The 17,966-nt window shown below is 48.5% G+C and overlaps 1 protein-coding gene across 5 annotated transcripts in view; it reads right to left on the reverse strand.

Annotated features, from left to right (window-relative positions):
• Positions 1-264: 264 nt before the first annotated feature.
• Positions 265-17,966, reverse strand: part of SGSM1 (small G protein signaling modulator 1) — a 76,148-nt gene continuing 58,446 nt past the window's right edge. For all 5 annotated transcript variants that reach the window (XM_067539431.1, XM_067539429.1, XM_067539428.1 and 2 more), the window contains 8 exons: positions 16,443-16,514; positions 14,500-15,111; positions 14,120-14,244; positions 11,951-12,033; positions 11,325-11,434; positions 10,956-11,052; positions 9,025-9,192; positions 265-8,490 (listed from right to left, as the gene is read on the reverse strand). In XM_067539431.1, the coding sequence (XP_067395532.1) occupies positions 8,402-8,490; positions 9,025-9,192; positions 10,956-11,052; positions 11,325-11,434; positions 11,951-12,033; positions 14,120-14,244; positions 14,500-15,111; positions 16,443-16,514 (1,356 nt within the window). In that variant the 3' untranslated portion in view covers positions 265-8,401. The remainder of the gene's footprint in view (positions 8,491-9,024; positions 9,193-10,955; positions 11,053-11,324; positions 11,435-11,950; positions 12,034-14,119; positions 14,245-14,499; positions 15,112-16,442; positions 16,515-17,966) is intronic.

Below are 17,966 nucleotides of genomic sequence, written 5' to 3' on the forward strand. Positions count from 1 at the left end.
GTGTACATTTGATCCATGAAAAACTTCCTTGTCAATGAGAGTCATGAGTACAGACGGGTTCTGATTTTCCACTGCCTTGATCCTGCATTAGCATTTATACCTGTAAATAGGAAGACTGCATCCTGTGTGTAAAACATTACTCCATCTGATAACATTTGCACAGATGTAACTGATGGCACAGGACAGTGAAGAATCAGGCTAAAAGAGTTATAACACTTTCCACAACTCCTTTCTTAATGTTTTTAGTCAGTAATCGCACAGCAATAAACAACAACCAGGATTTTATTGATTTGAAAATACATTTAACCATAGAGAATATAGTTTTAGTTTGTCTTTCTGAACAACAGTAACGAACAATTTACAAAGAAAACTAAACGCATGAGTAAAATATAAAACCAATATTATACCCCAGTGTGACGTTGAAATATGCTAAGACAGACGTTAGCAGCACTTCTACAAATGTTATAATAAAAGCTACAATGCTCATTAATTTCGTATAGAGTGAGTCCCAGAGACCAAAATGGCATCCTATGTATAAAAGCAGCAATTCATTGTAGGGCAACATAAAGGTTTAACATCAGTTCGTACAGTACATTCATAATCCTGTTAATTTTAATTCTTTTTCCAACACATCCTTGTGATAAGTTTATCATTAATTTCCTGGATGTATAAGATGTTTGTTCTAAATGTTCTAAGATTCCCCACTGAATTTAGCAAAAAACTAAGCTTGGTACTATATGTTTTAGAATTATATAGGTGCCAATCCTGAGTCCATAGTGAAAGTTGAGTTGCATTTTGTACATAAAACAGGGATACAGCCTCTGTTTATGAAAAATACAGATTACCCTCTCCAAACTCAGCACTTACTCAGAGAAGAATTAATTTTCTGAGAATTTTCAAGTAAATCTGTTAATTTTAGGAGTAAATTAATTTTGTAAAAAGGAGTCTCTTAAGAAATATAATATCCACCGTCAGATCTTTTTATTTAACCTCAATCATCTCAGTAAGGAAACACAGATTCTTCAAATTTCTCATATAGTTAGAGCTCACTGAGAACTTGTGCATAGGCTAACATTTGAAGTTTTTATTTATTTTTCAGATAAATGGTTATTTTTAGCTATTACTGAAAATCTCTCCCTCTGCAGGGGCTGGAGATAAAGTTCTGCTACAGAGAATGCCATGAAAAACTGCCCTGTTTTGAAATGGCTGCTACCTCCTAGTGTTCTTAATGGGAGTGAGTTCACATGCTGCCCTTAGTAAAGATGTCCACTGCCTCCAATCAGCAAGCTCCTCATAGTGCAGAGAGGACCACTGTCTATACTCTGAGAGCAGCCTGGCTTCACAGCTATTGGAAACAATGGGAGATGGAGGCCATTTTGAAAGCAGGCAATTCTTTGAGCTTTTCTAAATACTTTTATGTGCCAGCCCCTGCTGAAGACGATACTTTTCATAAGTTAAAGCAACAGAAAAAATTACCATTAATCATAATTATTTCATTCCAAAACCAATCCATTGCACCAGATCCACCCAACAGAAAGGGCACAGGGGGAAGGAGGGAGGGGGAACCAGAGGTGAAACGTGGAGGGCAGGAGGCGGCCAAAAGCTGGGGGTATAAGTTCTGGTTATTTCGTGCTGATCTGGCAGCGCAGAACAGCTGTAAATACAGCTTACCCAGCTGATACAGTCAGGCTACCTAGTGCTGTTCCTGCGCCCCATAACACAGCTAGAACCTACTGGGAAGCCTGGCCCTAAAAGTAAAAATAAAATACTTAAGGGTCATAATTAATATCTTGAAATCATTAGCAGTATCACACTGTAAGTCTCTTTCGGCTTCTCATTCAGTGTTCATGAATGAATTTTTCATTCTTTTTTTTAAGAGGAAACTCTCAGACAAAAACCAAACAGTGTACGTCGCTAATTTAGGGCAAAATTTATAGTTAAGGTTAAGCTTAAAAGAAATCCGAATATGCTGAGCTATAGAAACACACAGTTTAGGCACCCAAACAACCTCAAACTCTGTCCTGTAGTGACACGATGAAAAAAATCATTACTGTGTCTTCAAAAATACATTTAATCTAATCTGGGACTGAAAAACTAAAAACATTTTAATCATTAACGTATGTTTTGTGCATGGTGTAACTACAGGACAGAGTGACGGTGCTTTGGGTGCCCTAACTAGGAAGACAGAAGAGGCAATGTAATGGAAGGTATCCGGGAGAGGTCCAATATTATACAAGTAAACACCATCTTTATCTACTTCAGAGTTTTAATTATTAGTTCTAGCAACGCTTACCAAATTTCTATATTGCTAGAAAACCTGCATTTCATAAATAACAAATTGTGCTCTTTCAGTATCTATATGTGCTCAAGAAATATAGGAAACATTACTAGAACCGCTGGTATTAGCTAAAATTCCAAAGCAGATAGATAAATCACAAGGATGCTATTTCTTGAGTACATTTGTCAAATGTAAAAAAATCTCGCTCCTTTATCCCACTGATGAAATTGGCTCAGTAGCGATCACTGGCTGAACAGGAAAGCTACAATACAGGAAAAACAGAGCAGCGATTCACACTGCATATTTTCAAGCCACTTGATTTTTTGTAAGATAAAATCATGTCATGTGTCTGACAAGGGTCTTGGAACATGGGGCTATGTATCCTTTATAGACTATCACTAAAGTAGCTCCTAACTCAATGAATCAGTCAACTGGAGAGCAAGCGGGGACAGAAAAGAAAGTCAAGATGTTCTGGTGCAAGAATTCCAAAAAACAAGTAATAAACTACAGTAGGAGTGAAATCCCCTCGGCCTAGGCCCACAAAGGTCTACATACCTCTGAATGGGATTTAAGTGGATTGTGCCTGTTTTCTACCGAGAGGTGAATTTTACCCAAACAGAAGAGCTAAAATTATGCTGTCTATACTACAGCACCAGGAATAATTGCTTCCCTTGAGATGGCTTTTAAGCCATCAGTAAAAGTTATCGTTAAGGCCTGTACTTCTATTGCTGGCTTTAGCTACAGCAAAAACAAAATTGTGAATGTTCATAGGCTGCTAAAAAATAAAAGGCTTTGAATAAAAGTAACACTCTGCAGCATTCCAATGCAACCTTGGTCTTGTGAAGAAAAGTCTCAACCTATATGAAAAGTGTTTATAGAAAGGCCATTTAGAGTTTCAACACAGTAAAAAACAAGAACATCTCATATAAAAACACATTCAAGAACAAACACCACGTCAAAAGATGGATCTCAAGAGGGTTTGGAGGGTCACATCTGCAGAAAGCTCAAATGCAGGCAAAGAATCCATTAACAACCCCCTGAGGAAAGGAACAGGGTTGGAATTCGTTTTGGATATTTAGTAGACTGTATACAAGGCAAGTGATTTGAGAGCTAAATAGTTCTAATTACGGTATAGAGAGCAAAAAACCTCACCTCTCTGGAGAGGGTCAGCGCATGACTTTAAATGGGACTTTAGCGGCACAGGGGTAAATTGTATCCATATGGAATAGCTGGAAGGAAAATATTCATCTGGCTCATCTAGTTCGCCCCATCTCACAATAATCGTCTACCACATTTCCCTGCCAAGGGCTCTGTCCCAGTATCCAAAAGGCAGTTCATAACTCTCCCTTGTAGAGATGAGAAAAGAAAGCTGTGCAAACAAACAACTTAGATGGCTCTGTTCTCCTCCCAGAAAACCCAAAGTGATTCTTAACTTCTAGGGCCTCTGTGACACAGGCGCACACTCGGGCAGAAAGGAAAGGACTGAGGAAGAAGAGAAAGAGGTGCAACAGTTAGACAAGCAAGATCCTCTTCTTGTAACTCTGGGCAGCTTTATAGAGACTCTGACCCCTAGACTTTTAGCCTGGGAGTCTGAGCTTGCATTCCCCTGGTCTCACCACGTCCTTCATTCTATTAAACACACAAGCAAACGCTTTCCCAAAACAGGTGAAGAAAATAGCACAATGGCTCCCCTCCGAACTCCTTCTGTTTAAATGACCACAAGGGCAGTTCACTCACTGTGCGCGGGACGTCAGATACACAAAGGCTCGCAGAGCACCAATCCATGTCAGGGGGAACTGACATACATTTGACGTTCTCTGTCTGGATTTCGATACAAGTTACAATACAAGCCTGACGTAAAAGGTGGCCTCCACTTACGGTTTGTGCACTGGCACTCATGCACACAGAGCATGCTAGTGGATGTGTGTACTGGCACAAAACGGTGTGCATACCAGTGGATCGAAGGGTAGATCTACACTACAACCGAAGAGGTCATCGCAGCAGCACATGGAGCAACAGCAGGCTGTTGTGGACTCACAGCAGTGAATCTGCAGCAGCGCAGGCTCACTGCCCTCGCACACACCCACCCGGGTATGTACTCAGGTGACTAGCCTGCGCTACCCCAGCTGTACTGCTACTGGCACCCGAGCTGGCTAGATGAAAGTTGTCTCGGCTGCGTCTGCACATGGTGCAGTCACCCCTTTGAGGGCAGTGTGCACATGCCAAGTTAAAGCCCCATGACATACCAGGCCCAGTGTACGTTAGTTGGAAGTCGTGTATGGTCAGTTCCCATTTATTTACAACAGCACCCCTCTTTTACAAGCTAGTTCGGGACTGAGGAGTTTAAAACGGAACATCTCAAATGTCCAGTGGTAGGGCGCTCATGCTGCAGCACGGTACTCGGCAGCACTTTCCTCTTGTCCTCCAAACCCCTCCAAAGAGATTTCCTATGTATTGAGCCATCAGATGTCGACTCGTTCTTCAGCGACTTCTCTTTCATTATGTGACCATTTTTTCCTGTCAGGAACAATGGTTTGGATAACTGGCTGTTCATAAGACTGGTGCTCACAAAAATCAAGGTACTTCAAAAACCACTGACGGGTGGGGACATCAGACAGTCACGAGTTATTCTAATTCACATTTGGGTTTTGGAATCAATTTTCTCACAATTTTTTATTTCAGACAGACAAGCAAATGCCCCCTTCCCTGCTACTGCCCTCTGCGTGTTCTGCTGGAAAAATCTCAAGTTTCCAGGAGCTCTGTCTCTATGAAATCCAAACTATCCCACAGTTTTTCAGGGCCTTTGCAATTCCAAGTACACATTCTTTGGACACACACGCAGAGCTGAGCTAGGACCACATATTGACAAAAGCTATGGAAATCGGCCATGATTACAGTACATCTTGACTTTCTAACATGCACTATTTATCAACTCCACCGATCTGCCAACCTGCCTACAGCTGTGCATGTGACTGTGGAACATGGCAAGGTATCTGAACAAGAAATGCATCCGAAGAGCAAAACATTCAATATAAGACACGCTATTAGCCAAATTCTGCTGGGAGATTTGCATGCACAACTCACACCGGAGTATCTGAGAGCAGATTTTGTTTCACTGGCTTTAACATAGGCTGGTAGTGCCCATTCGAATGTTACATTTGGTGCACTGACTACAACGGAGTTACTCTGGATTTACACTCAAAGCGAAAGTAGAATTTATCCCTTAAGCTTTCTCTATGGATATTTTTCATTATTTTCCTTGAGAATATCCTGGGATCACAGTTGGACTTTCAGATTCTTAGAGCAAAACGGATGCAGTGTTTCTTGCAGCCTATATATTAAATTATTGGGGGAGTCTAATTTGCGGCAGTAGAACACATCAGGCCCTGATTCTGCAATCGTTTCTACCCAGGCAATGGGGCCAGCCTGTGCAGAGCCCCACAGAAATCAGTGGGGTGAAAATGAAATCACTGGTGAAGAGGCCACGCGTGGTGATCGCGTTGTTGGATCAGGGAAAGAATCCTCACTTCTGTGTTTCTATTCCACAATTTTTAATCAGAGCTAAACCAAGCAAAGCTGAGGTCAAATGGTTTCTTAACCTGCATTGAGCTTTTTGTTGATGTAACAAAACAATTCTCACAGTACAAGGAAAGTGACAGATTGGCACATCATTGAGTAGGTGCTATAGAGAACCACGCAGTTCTTAGAAGCAAAGATTTCTTCCTTCCTCAAAAAATAATACCCCACTTAAATCACTTTTTTTCTCTAGCCTGTATATATAGACACAATTTTCTGATAAACATTTACAAGATATGTTTGCAACATTGAAAAGATATATCTCCATTTGCATAAAGAGTCACACTCACTGAATTCATTATACAAGGACACACAGTAATGTACAGTCAATAGAATAAATAAATACTTTTTTGTTAGAAGTTATTCAAAAACACTGCTATCGATGGGCCCGAAGACACACTCAAATAATGCAGATAGCAGATATTGTGCAGGATTCTCAGCTATCTGTTTAAAAAAAATAAAATCTTGAAAGCTAGTGTCAGAGTTACTACTTTTTATGCCTATCTAATGGTTATTATTCCTTAATTTTCCTATGCAAAAGTGTCACTTCGACCCCTCCCCCTTTAGAACAAGGCTGCTCAGATTATTTATCTGTTCTAATATCTGAAAAGCTACACGCTCTAGGATCAGGAAGAGGTCACCAGTGTAGGCGGGAGATTTGCTCTTTGCTTTCGAGAGATGCACACTCAAACCTGAAGGTTTAAAGCCCAAATTCTTCAGTTTCCATGCAGACTATTTCAGATGCTAGTGCAGACGGTTTATTCCAATAAATTAAGCTCTTTTTGGAGTTTAATACAACAGATCTGCTCCAGAATGGGCAGGAAATTGCTTCAAAGGGTTTCCTAGCTTCTGTGGATAAAGTATAAATAACCGGCAAAATGAGAAATTAGAGAAGACAGCTTTCCTCTGCTTTCACCTCCCACTGTATTCTTCTCCAGCAAACAGGTTCAGCAGGCACTGCCCTTCCCTGGTTTGTAGCTACAGACTCTGAATCCCTATAGTTCAGAGGGATTAGCTGATTTGTTCACATACTGCAGCCTGGCTCACCATACTCTGCAACTGTTTTCTGGAGCATGCACTATTTTCTTCAGGCTTTATTCTGCAAGCAATGCCTGAGACACACCACACACAAATACAAAATACAGTCAGTACAAAGGAGTGTTCTGGGTCCCTTTCCCTTTCAGGTGAACACCACTCCCTCAGCACAGAGGGCTCTGGCTGAGCCCTGCTGATGGAGCTGAGGACAGGGAGAGAGAACATATTTAATCACACGTTTCATGTTTGGCAAACATAGATTTTTGCAGCACAATCTGAGAGAAAGTACCCTTGAAAGAGCTACCGCAAAGCATTTTCCCAGCTGCCAGGAGCACATGTTCATGCCAACCACAGAATGGCTTAGCTATGAAAATGACCTTCCCGGGCAGGTGGAAACTAACCCACTAACACAACCTACTTTTCTTCTTTTCCTCTTCTACTTTTTTACCTGAGATGAAAAATAAACCCAAACTCTTGGCTGCACTAACCGCACCAAGCTCACTGCAGCTCAGTCTTCCCATGGCTCTCCTGCTGCCCAAGGTGCTGCATGCACAGTGCCCAGGGGAGCACAATGCTAGAGCGCCATTGCAGGGCAGGATGGCAGCGCTCTGGACACCCAGAGCAGAGAACACTAAGCTTGGTCTATTTCCCTCCACGTGGGCCTGATCCAAAGCCCACTGACGTCCAACTGGAGTCCTTCCATTGACTCTGCGGGGCTCAGGACCCATAGCTGAAACCAGACTTTCCAGCGGAGCTCTCCTGGAAACTCAGCCGGAATCAGAACACCACGTGCTCTGATCCTGGGCTGATGAGCCAGCTGTAAACCCTAGGTAATGGGAGGAAAACACAGCTCTAAGCAAGGAAGCGGGTGTGTTAATGGAGATCGAAGGAGGAATTTCCCTGCTGAGTCTCTCTCTGCCGAAGGCACAGCCTCACACTCCTACTACAAAACCAAATGCTGAGAACAGCCTTATTTTTACCAGCTGCTGCAGCCTGGTTTCCTGGCCATGTGGAGGGAAGTGCTTTATTCCCCTGCAGTGCAAGCTGCAGATCCGAAGGCGGACCCAAGGAGGAGCAGCAGCAGCACAGCCTGCCTGTAGCCCAGCCTCTTTGGGAGGGCTGTCTGGAAAGTGCTCCTGCTGAAGACGGGAACCAGAACCGCAGTAATAACACCAAGGCAAAGCAAGGCAAGGGAATGTCTGCCCAAGATTTGCTTCCAAGGTAGAAATGTTTAAAACAAAACAAAAAATAAGGTGCAGATTTACAGATCTTTGGTCAGTCACTGAAAACGAATGCTGAGCTGACGAACTAAACCAAGGGACCTGTCCCCTAATGGCTCAACTCAACAGCAGAGAGCAGAGATAAGGGTACCTTCACCTTACAGAGCAGCATGTGTCAAACTACCAAGATTTGTGTTACAGGGGTGGCACTTAAAGAAAAAGGAGACGGGGCAGGAAGCGTTGGACCGGAGTCCCTGCCGTCTCGCTGAGCACCCCACCCTTCCCAGGCCTTTCATTTATTCTCAATCAGCGTCTGGACTTTGTGCACGAGATCCCGGGCCAGTTTCAGGAGCTGTCTGGTGTTGTGCCGCTCGGCCATTTCTGGAACATGGAAGGAAAAGTAATTAACAAATGATGGAGGTATCTGGACCAAAGAGCTGCAAGTCCTGGGAAAGATGAAAGCCCCTCAAAGGTTTGCATCTCTCTGCCCGGGCCACATTCTAGGAAGGAGCTGAAGCTTATCGGAGCAGTGGAGGGCCCCTGATCATGGCTGTGTCCAGAAGCACCATATTTAGTATTTATGAGAATCATTATTAGCTAAAAGAATCCCTGGGGGACTGTTCTCTCGAGGGAAGCATAACCATGTTACAAGTGGCGAATCGGAGGCATGCAGCAGTGAAGCAGCTGCCCTAAGGCCACATCGGACGCAGGGTCAGGATCAGAACCAACAAGTTGCCGGCTCGCAGTCCTCTGCTCAGGACCTCAGCCCCGCGGTCCCTCATAAGCAATATTGCCCCACTGCGTTTCAACAAACGCTAGTTATCAGGATAGACTAGCATGTACCCTAACCACAAATATTAGTGACTAAGACCGAGGACCTGCCATAGACGGAGTCCAACAAAACACAAGACGTACCATTGAAGAACTTGATGATATCTGTAAAATCCATGTTATTTTCCAGAATGATGTCCCGGTACATTTCCACCACGGCCAGGGCTATAAAGAGGACGTAATGCGAAGAGGAGACGTGTGCAGCTGCCCAGATTGTCTCCCAGACAGAGAAAACGTCGTCATACACCAGCTCTATGAAAGAGAGAACAATGGCTGAACCAGGGGGTCGTTTAGGGCAGGTTCGGGGCCTGGAGCGGGTCTATGGAGAATTCCCAGCAACAATGGAGGCTCCCTTCTTTGGAGGATCACAAAATTATTTTTCAAAGGGGGTTTTGTTGCAGACTGATGCTTATTTGACACAGAAAGTTGTTTTCATAGATGGAAAGGAAGGAGGCTCCTGCCGGGACATAACGACCTAAGTGTGGCCTGACTCTGATCTCACCTCAGTGTAAATCAGGAGTAACTTCACCAGCCGTTGGAGTTACGTGGGTGCAGGTGACAGAACAGTCAGGCTCAGCGTAAAAGGTCGTCTTACTTTAGTGGAGAAAGGCAGAACAAAAGCCAAAGGTGGGATTTTGCATCCAGCCAAATTCAAATGAGAAATAAGGCACAATTTTTTGGTATGGAGAATTGAGGGTGATTAACTGCTGTAACCCACTCCCAGGAGAAGGGAGCATTCTCCATCTCTCCATGTCTTCAGCTCCAGCCTGGCAGCCTTCCTGGAAGATGCTTTAGCCAAACACAAGATGTTGGTCTCAATACAGAGGTAACTGGGTGAAGTTCTCTGCAGGAGGTCAGACTAGATCGGTGGTCCCCAAACCGTGGGGCGTGCCCAGGAACGTTTGGCCGGGGGCATTGCGAGGCCTGGGCCAGCCCCCACAGAAGAGCGGGGAGGGGGTGCCACCCAGCTCCGCTCCTGGATGCAGCCCCTTCTGGCCTTAAAGTCTGACTCTGTGGAAGTCATCACACCTCTTATACACGCTGTCCAATCCAAACCATGTCCTGACATGCGAACACGGCTGCTCAAACATTACAATGCAACGCAGCAGAATTCTGTGAATGCATTACTGCCAAATAAGGGACGGTCCCACCGCAGTTACCACCAAGTTTAGCGTTAGCTCTGCTCACCCCCCTCGCTCACCAACACGCTGATATTCCAGACCTACGGCCGCCCACACAGGGACCTCCCACTGTGCTGGCTTGCGCTGTAGCTTTGCAAAACGGGCACAACTATCCAATGGGGACCGGGAGGAAGCCAAACGTATTGTCTCTTCCACGTGTGAGTGAAGGTCTCCGGGGGGTGAAAGAAGAGACCACCAGACGAGAGTGTCACAAAGCCCCTCGGCTGAAACTTGTTTTTAAAAAAGAAGAGTTTTGTTTTTGGCCCCCTCAGCTGTGAACGCTTTGGGGACTGGGGCGTTTTGCATGGAGATGTGGTGGCCCTGTAGAGAAAAGGGTCAAATCTGCTGGCGTCACTCCAGCTTTGTGGTCTGAACACCGCTGAAATTTGACCTGGCTGTCCCTCGAGAGAGGTGGCCAGGCCCAATCTCAGGGAGTGGCGTTGTGGCCCTAACACGGGGGGTCACACCGCCACTGAACCTTGGCCCAGCTGCCCCTCCATCCAGACCAGGGGAGAGGGGAAGGCAGAGGCTGAGCCAAATGGCGTTGCGAGCTAGGACACGGGGAGTGTGTTGGGTGAAGCGCAGGGGAGGGCGCTGAGAACTCAACTCCTGACAACTCCTGCGCTATGTGGGAAAGAGGGAGGGGAGAGCCAGGGTCCCTGTGGGGTGGGGGAGGGTGAGCGGAGACAAACATGGCCCTGAATTTGCCCCCTCCCCCACTCCAAGGAATATCTGAACTGATGCCACTGTTCTTAAGTAGAAGCACCCTGGGACTGTCCTCCTGTGGTCTGCTCATCAGCGGCCTGGAGGACAGGGCCAGGTCATGCCACACACCTCGCTTGAAATCCAGGAGAAACCATCGGTAGCAGAAGTAGAAATGGGTGTAGTCCCCGTTCTGGTGCATCAGTTCAAAGAGCTCCGAGTCCAAGATCTGTCCAAAAAGAGCAAAGGGAGACCGGGGTCCCGTTAGCGTGTTGAAGGGCACCATTGGTCCTCCCAGCCGGCCTTCCTGCCCTGCCCCCGTGCAGCCCACACACGCGCCCAGACCTTCTCTTCAAGCTGCTCTGCTGTCGTTCTCCCACAGGCTCCTCCACAGCCCCCCCACAGGGGTCTCCTCCAAACCCCCAGCCCCTCTAGCACAACAGGGGGCTGGGAAAAACCTCTCTCCGGCTGGTCTGAGAGGCTGCCCTCCCCTTATCATACCTGGATCAGCGACCTCATGTTAGCGAAGTGAGTGTCCATGGCTCCCCCGTGGGGGAAATTCTGGTTCATCCTTTTCATGAGCTCGGTGAAACAGCTGAATGCGAGAGCCTCTGCACAGGGTAAGAGACAGGGAGCGTGTCACGGCTCTGTGCACGGACGCGTTCACCAGCAAATTACAGACGGGACACCTGCATGTGCGCTCGCGCTCGCTCTCGCTCTCGCTCTCGCACACACACACACACACACACACACACACACACACACACACACACACACACACACACACACACACACACACACACAGCTGAGTCTCCACAGCAGAGTGCGCCAGGATGCAATGGGCCATGGAGATGGAGCTTCTCTACGCCGCCCAGAGGACTCTCTCCAGGCCTGGCTGAGGCGCACAGGGAGGCTGCGCAGAGGAAGCCAGGCCAGTTCTCGTGCCACCCCTGTTCTGGAGATGGAGACGTGCAGCCTCGTGGACTCCCGGCACCTTGCCAGAGCCAGACCAGCCTGGACACTCCCAGTCTGGGGGTCTGGCCAAGCCAGCGAGCTCTCCCCATGCCTCCCCTCCTAAACACGCCGAGAAACGCTCCCACCGGAGCTGGGTGACCCCACCCGCTCACCATCGTCCAGGATGACCAGCAGAGGTGCCAGCAGGTCACACATTCCCTGCACGTAGCCGATCTCAATGTGCTGCCAGATGTAGCTGTGGGAGAAAGCAGGGAAGACGGGGTGTGAACGCCCCAGAGGAGTCAGGCCTCTTAGGGGAGGCGGCTCTGCAGGAAGGGAGGCTTGTCCCGGGCCGCCCACCTTCCTGCGGGCAATGGGGTGGAGTCCTTGGCTGCAGCCTACCTGCCCCACTGATTCCATGGGGCCGAAGCCTGCAGCCAAAGGGCTCGATTCCCCAGTGCCTTGTGTGGTCATGACAGACTGGGCGGCACCCCACACAGGTGTGAACGGCATCCCGGCCGACATCAATGGCAAGTGGGGCCAAGTAAAACTGAGTGAAGATGTGGCCCCTGCAGGAAAGGGACAAGGTCACAGCTCTAATTAACCAGGGGGTTTGCAGAGCTGCCTGCGTCCTCCTTTATCCCTTGCGGGGCTGGAGCAGAGGGCACCGTCTGTAGTTCTGGAAGAGCCTGAAGAACACATCTCATTGCCACGCGCTACCCTGCAACCCCTCGCCCCATGGCATGCAATAGTCCATTGGAGACGGACCGGGCAGGGCTCCTTTCAGAGTCCATCACCGCCACCTGCCATCAGTCGCGGGTGCTGCTCGAGTGACACTGCAGCTTCCCCTGCGGCTAAGCACGCAGACTCTGCAGCATTCATCACCCCACCCAGCCTGGGCAGCAGTACGAGGGCCAGAGGAGTAAGTCAGTGAGGAGACGAGGGAGCTGCCTTCACTTTCCTCTGCTAACCCTACCATTGGCTGGGCTCACTTGTTCCCGGTGCAGCTAGCCTGTAAATGAGTAACTCCCCTTCATGCCTGGCCGGCGAAGGGATACACTGACCAATACATTCATGCTGCACAACCTGTCAGGATCCTGATTCAGCACGGACCAGCTGAGGAGCAAATGAAACCATGACCAAGCAGGACAGGGGCACTGGTGAAAACAGCAAAGAGTTGAGTACTAATTCTGTGTCTCTCTCTTTTTTTTTTAAGCCACACACACACACACCTGTCCCCTGGTCTATTCTCTGGCCTACAAGAAAGCCCAACTCTGCAGGTCTCCTGCTGCTACTTGTTTCTCCCTTTCTGGGTCAAAGGCTCTTGGACAGCAATTAGCCTGGCCACGATCTCGTGCCATATTTGGTAGTAAATCAAAATTCACTAGAGAAGGCCTCAAAAACCTCTTAGTGGCAGAAGGAAATCATCACTTCATCCCCCTGATCCAACTCTTCTGTTAGCTTTCCAGACACGGGCTGCACCAGGTCTCATCTCAGCCCAGCTCTTCTAAGCCTGGCCATGAGATAAAGCGACAACTCTCACGAAATAACTTCTTTTCCTCATATTGTTGAGATGTGTAATATCAACGCTTCAGCTTTCACTGCCACTGGTGCGGCTGGCTCTGCACAGCCGGAGTGGTCTGCGATCTGAGAGAGGATCTGCAATGACCTCTCCATGGATGACAAACCAACAGAAGCCAGAAATCCACCCAGCTGTGCGTGTCTCTCCTTGTACTCCTACAGCCCTCACCACTGTACCGTCTGCAATAACACATGCCTGGCATTTGCACCCCCATAGGGTTTGAGTTCTGTAGGTGAATCCTTGTTAAAACACGTTCTCTGCATCACCAGAAAAGTAAGAGGGCTGCCCTGTGTTACGCAGGGGGACACTGGACGTGGGGAGGCAATGGGCCCTGCTGACACCTTGCTCACACTGAAGAGAGGTGTCCTTTGCTTTTGCCCGTCTACTCTGAGCCACGCAGCAAGCTGGAACGGGCTGGATTCATGCCACAAGACAGGATGTTCCCTGCCGGACCTGAGGTAACCGACAGGCCGTAAAGGCCGTTGCTATCCTTCCTCTGCTACTGAGACTGGGGTCTTGTGTCTTCACATACGAAAATGAGAAAAACTAGCCGCAAACCCCTGCCTTAATACCCTGATCACGAGCTGCACTAGGACACTGGAGACTTCTAGATGGGAAAAATAACACAGAAAACAAATGGGCTCGGAGCAACACTGCAGCCACCACCTGTGGTTTGCCTACCCTACTCCCGAACAGGGCCATCTGTGTGAAAGGACCAAATGTCGGAGTCAGCTCCTGCCCTAATCCCACAGGGCGATACCTGCACATGACGTTGCGGAGCTTCTCAAGGTTGGCCGGGGTGAAGTACCAGAAATTACGGTCACATCTCTGCACGTCCTTCTCGATGCGGTGGAGGTTCACAGTGTACATGTCCAGCAGCTCTGGCTACAGAAACATGGACCGAAATAATACAGATGAATTCATCCAAAAAAATCCCCAAAGGAACGCTGCGAAGTCAAACGAATCCCCGTGCACCGCACTCTGTTCAGAGGTTTGGTTGTGAAGGAGTGAGCCATCATGCATGCAACTGCAGAACTAACATGGTGAGTCTCACGGAGCAATGGGTGAAATGCATTTGCAAAGGGACCTACAGATTGCTGGGTCCTGGCCCAAGATGGAAATTCCTAAGCAAATACTCACAGAATAGGTGACCCCAGTTGAGGAGACAGGAGATACTTCATTGTTAGTCAAGTCAGCCACAGCTAGTGAATCCAGCTGTGGGTACAAGCTCTCCATCTCTGGTTCCTCAGACAAACTGTCTTCACTCCCCATCAAACTGTGCTTTCCAGCTTTGCTCTCAGCCCAGCTCTCCACCACATCCACCACGGAAAGGCCTACCGCTTCGTTGTCAGGCAACTCCCCAGCTGCGCTGCCGCTGACTGGAATGTAGACTTCTAAGCTTCCATTGATGGGGCATTCAGCTTCCAGGCTCTCCAGACCCTGCAGATCCTCCCCTGCCAGCTTACCCTCTGACAGCGTGTTGGCGGAGTGCTCTGGTTTCGGGGCCTCTGCCCCGCTGGGTTGCACTTGGGGACAGGCCACGATTTTGCTTGATTCCATTGCATTATCGTCTGTGCTGAAGCTGTGCTCTGAACAGCCTGACATGCTGTAGAAATTCTGGGAAGAGGGGTGGCCAGAGTCAGGGGAACATGTGCCATTGGCAATAGTCCCATTGGGGAGTTTGGCTAGTTTGCCATCTTCAAGTTGGGCGTCTGCCTCGGGGTGTTCCACCTCATCCACCGATTCAAACACCTGTGCAAACGAAGAGCAGAAACCCCCCTTAGCCCAGGCCAATGCCCTTTGCATTCACCAACAATCTCTAACTCTGCGGCTGGTAACACAATCCCTGGGTTCCAAACCGGGGGGGCGATAAGTGACGCTCTGCTCTGAAAAGCGACCGTATAAAGAGGAAACCATCCTACCCAGCCATGGTGCTTCCTATACACATTCAGAGTCAACCTGTGAGCAGCTTTTACTGCTTCCGACTCCCATTACCTCAGCAACAACACAGCCGCCAGAGAGAGCCTGCGTCCTAGTCTGGCTTGCACACCCTCAACACAACTTAACCACGTTCCCATTGCCAAATCAGTTACATCTGGGCAACCGCACAGACACCAGACACTGGGGCGGGACGGCTGTCAGTGAAGGCATAACAATGGGGGAGCTAGAAAGAGCCCTGCATGCCTCTCAGAGCCCAGGAAGAGCATGCAGGGCTGGCAGCTGGAAGAAAGTCTGGTTTTACCTGTAAGCTGCGTGGATTCGACAATCACTCGCAGACAAGCAAGAGGCTCACAATGCCTTTTTATGGTCATTTTCCAGAGCAGATTTTCCCAACCCATTAACCAAAGACAGCCAAAGCCTTCCATCGTGGATTTCAAAGCACACTAACTTCAAGCACAGCCCATAGCAAGATGCTCGGGTGACTGGAGTTCTGGAAGTAACCTAGACTCATTCACTTCACATTAACAACCATTTAAAGGGCAGCATGCTGACCGCCTTAGGGTTATGCATGAGATATGGAGCCAAATTCAGGCACCAATTAAGAGCTATTCCAGCTGGAGGCAGAGCATTTAGCAGCTCCATTCTGTGTATAGCCACAGCCCTGAGGACGTTTCTCTCCACACAGAAGGGCCAGCACATCTTCATGCTAGCTCCGCCTATCTGCAGCACCCATTCGGGATGCTCCAATACGTTTTCTAGGATCAGCTGAATTTTATTTTGGACGACACCAAACTGCGGGTCTCTGCCATGGCCCGGGCCAGATCAGACAACCAAAGCCACATCATGCATTGTGTACACTGAGGTCCTCCGCTTCAAACATCCAGCGTCATTTCATCGAGTCCAGGCAGGAGGTCTGGATGTTACATCTATCAAGCAATGCTCCGTCTTGATCTCCGCAGCCTTCACACTAGCATGCAGGCCGCAGCGGGGTGAGCCACATTGAGCTCAGTGTACTGTATTTTGCCCCCCCCCCAAGATAAGCTTGTTGAAAACTAGTGTATCAAGCTGGCTGTATCAAAGCAAGACAAAGGAGCACGTGGCCGCTCTGGAATGGGCAGAGCCTGCAAAGCGCGGCCGGTTACCTGTGTGCTGGAGCTGGAGTCACTCTGCAGCTGGGGGTGGTTGGGTCTGCCAGAGCTACAGCTTTGGGAAGACTGCAAGAGAAAAGAGCAGAAGAGTTCAGTGCAAGAGGCAAAGCACTGGCTGACGCCGTCCCCACCCAGAACCCCGGGGGGGAGCCAAGGCAGCGGCAGCGTCGGAAGCACACACGTCTGCACACAAGGGTCAGGCGGGAAAACTGCACCTGAATAATCCTAGTATTTGAATCAGGGAAACAGCAGATTCACAGGGGCATGGGACTTGTCGTACTAGACCAGGTTGTTGGGTCCATCTAGTTCAGCGTCCTGTCTTTAGCAGTGACCAGTACCTTCTTACAAGAGAGGGAGAAAAAACGACCCACGACGTCCCAGGTCAATTGTTCCAGGCCGTACATTTGCGGAGGAGATGAACTGCTTTCTTCTGGCCTCTGGGGCTTTCCTGAAGTGCCAGAGTCCATTAATCCCATCCTGACTCAGCAGTGAACTGACTAACCCCATCTTAGTTTACATAAGCAGTGAAACCACCCAACCCAACCTAAGCACAGCGTGGGCTCGTTGTAAAGTGTCGCTATTTTTCAAAGAGACTCTGTCAAGACGAAGGCCACGTCGACACTGGAGACCCCAGAGCAGCCAAGCTGTACCGCTGCCAGGTCTCCCAGTAGCCGCTCTACGACCATCCCCAATGAGCGACCCTCGCTATGGCACAGGAGAGGTCTCCCGCCGCCATCGTGCTATCCACATTGGTCAGGGGTGTGTTTTCCACACCTCAGGCCGACAACAGTTCTACTGACAACAGTGCTAGTGTAGACACAGCTTACCTAACTAAAAGAGCAAGCACGGCATTTTCTGGCTTCCAGCTGAAGTGGGGCAGGGTGCTTTTCTGCTATGGATGTGCAATGAATGACAAAGCACTCTGCTTTGCTGCTGCTTTGTCTGTTGAACAATAGCTCATTTCCAGCGACTACCATGGTTCTCCTTAGTTCAGCTGTCAGCCTGCTCCTCTGACGTCCATAACGCAGCTATATTCTGTAGTGTGTAACCCAGGTGCCGTTTTAACTGCATGTCAAATTGACTCATGCAGTCGGTGGGAAACTTAATAGTATGTAACGCTGCAGTGAAGTTTAAGGAATCTGCAGCCTGTGCCTACCTTGGTGTGTTTGTTGGTGGGGTCTCCAGGGGAGAGGAAGGGGTGATTGCTTTCTCCATAATCGCAGGGGCAATTTGCAACCGTAGCTTTCAGATTTAAGGTGGGGAAGGGGTGACCCTGCACTCTTACTGGATCTATCAAGGCCTCTCCCAGTGCACATCCCAGGACCAGGCAGAGAGGTCGTATGTAAATAACGGAGGCACCACTGAGATAGGAATGACTCACGGAAATGCAGTAAACGCCGAATTCCCAGCCCACTTGCACCTGGCTGAGTGCAAGAGACGTGTCACCTTAGCTCCTACAAGCAGCCAAGAGCAGCTGTGCACTCCCTGCATATCCCCTACGCCACCCACCCACAGTCT

The sequence above is a fragment of the Emydura macquarii genome, unplaced genomic scaffold (genome assembly GCF_026122565.2).
Source record: "Emydura macquarii macquarii isolate MOO-44397 ecotype Brisbane River unplaced genomic scaffold, CSIRO-AGI_Emac_v2 contig_554, whole genome shotgun sequence".
Classification (NCBI taxonomy): domain Eukaryota; kingdom Metazoa; phylum Chordata; order Testudines; family Chelidae; genus Emydura; species Emydura macquarii.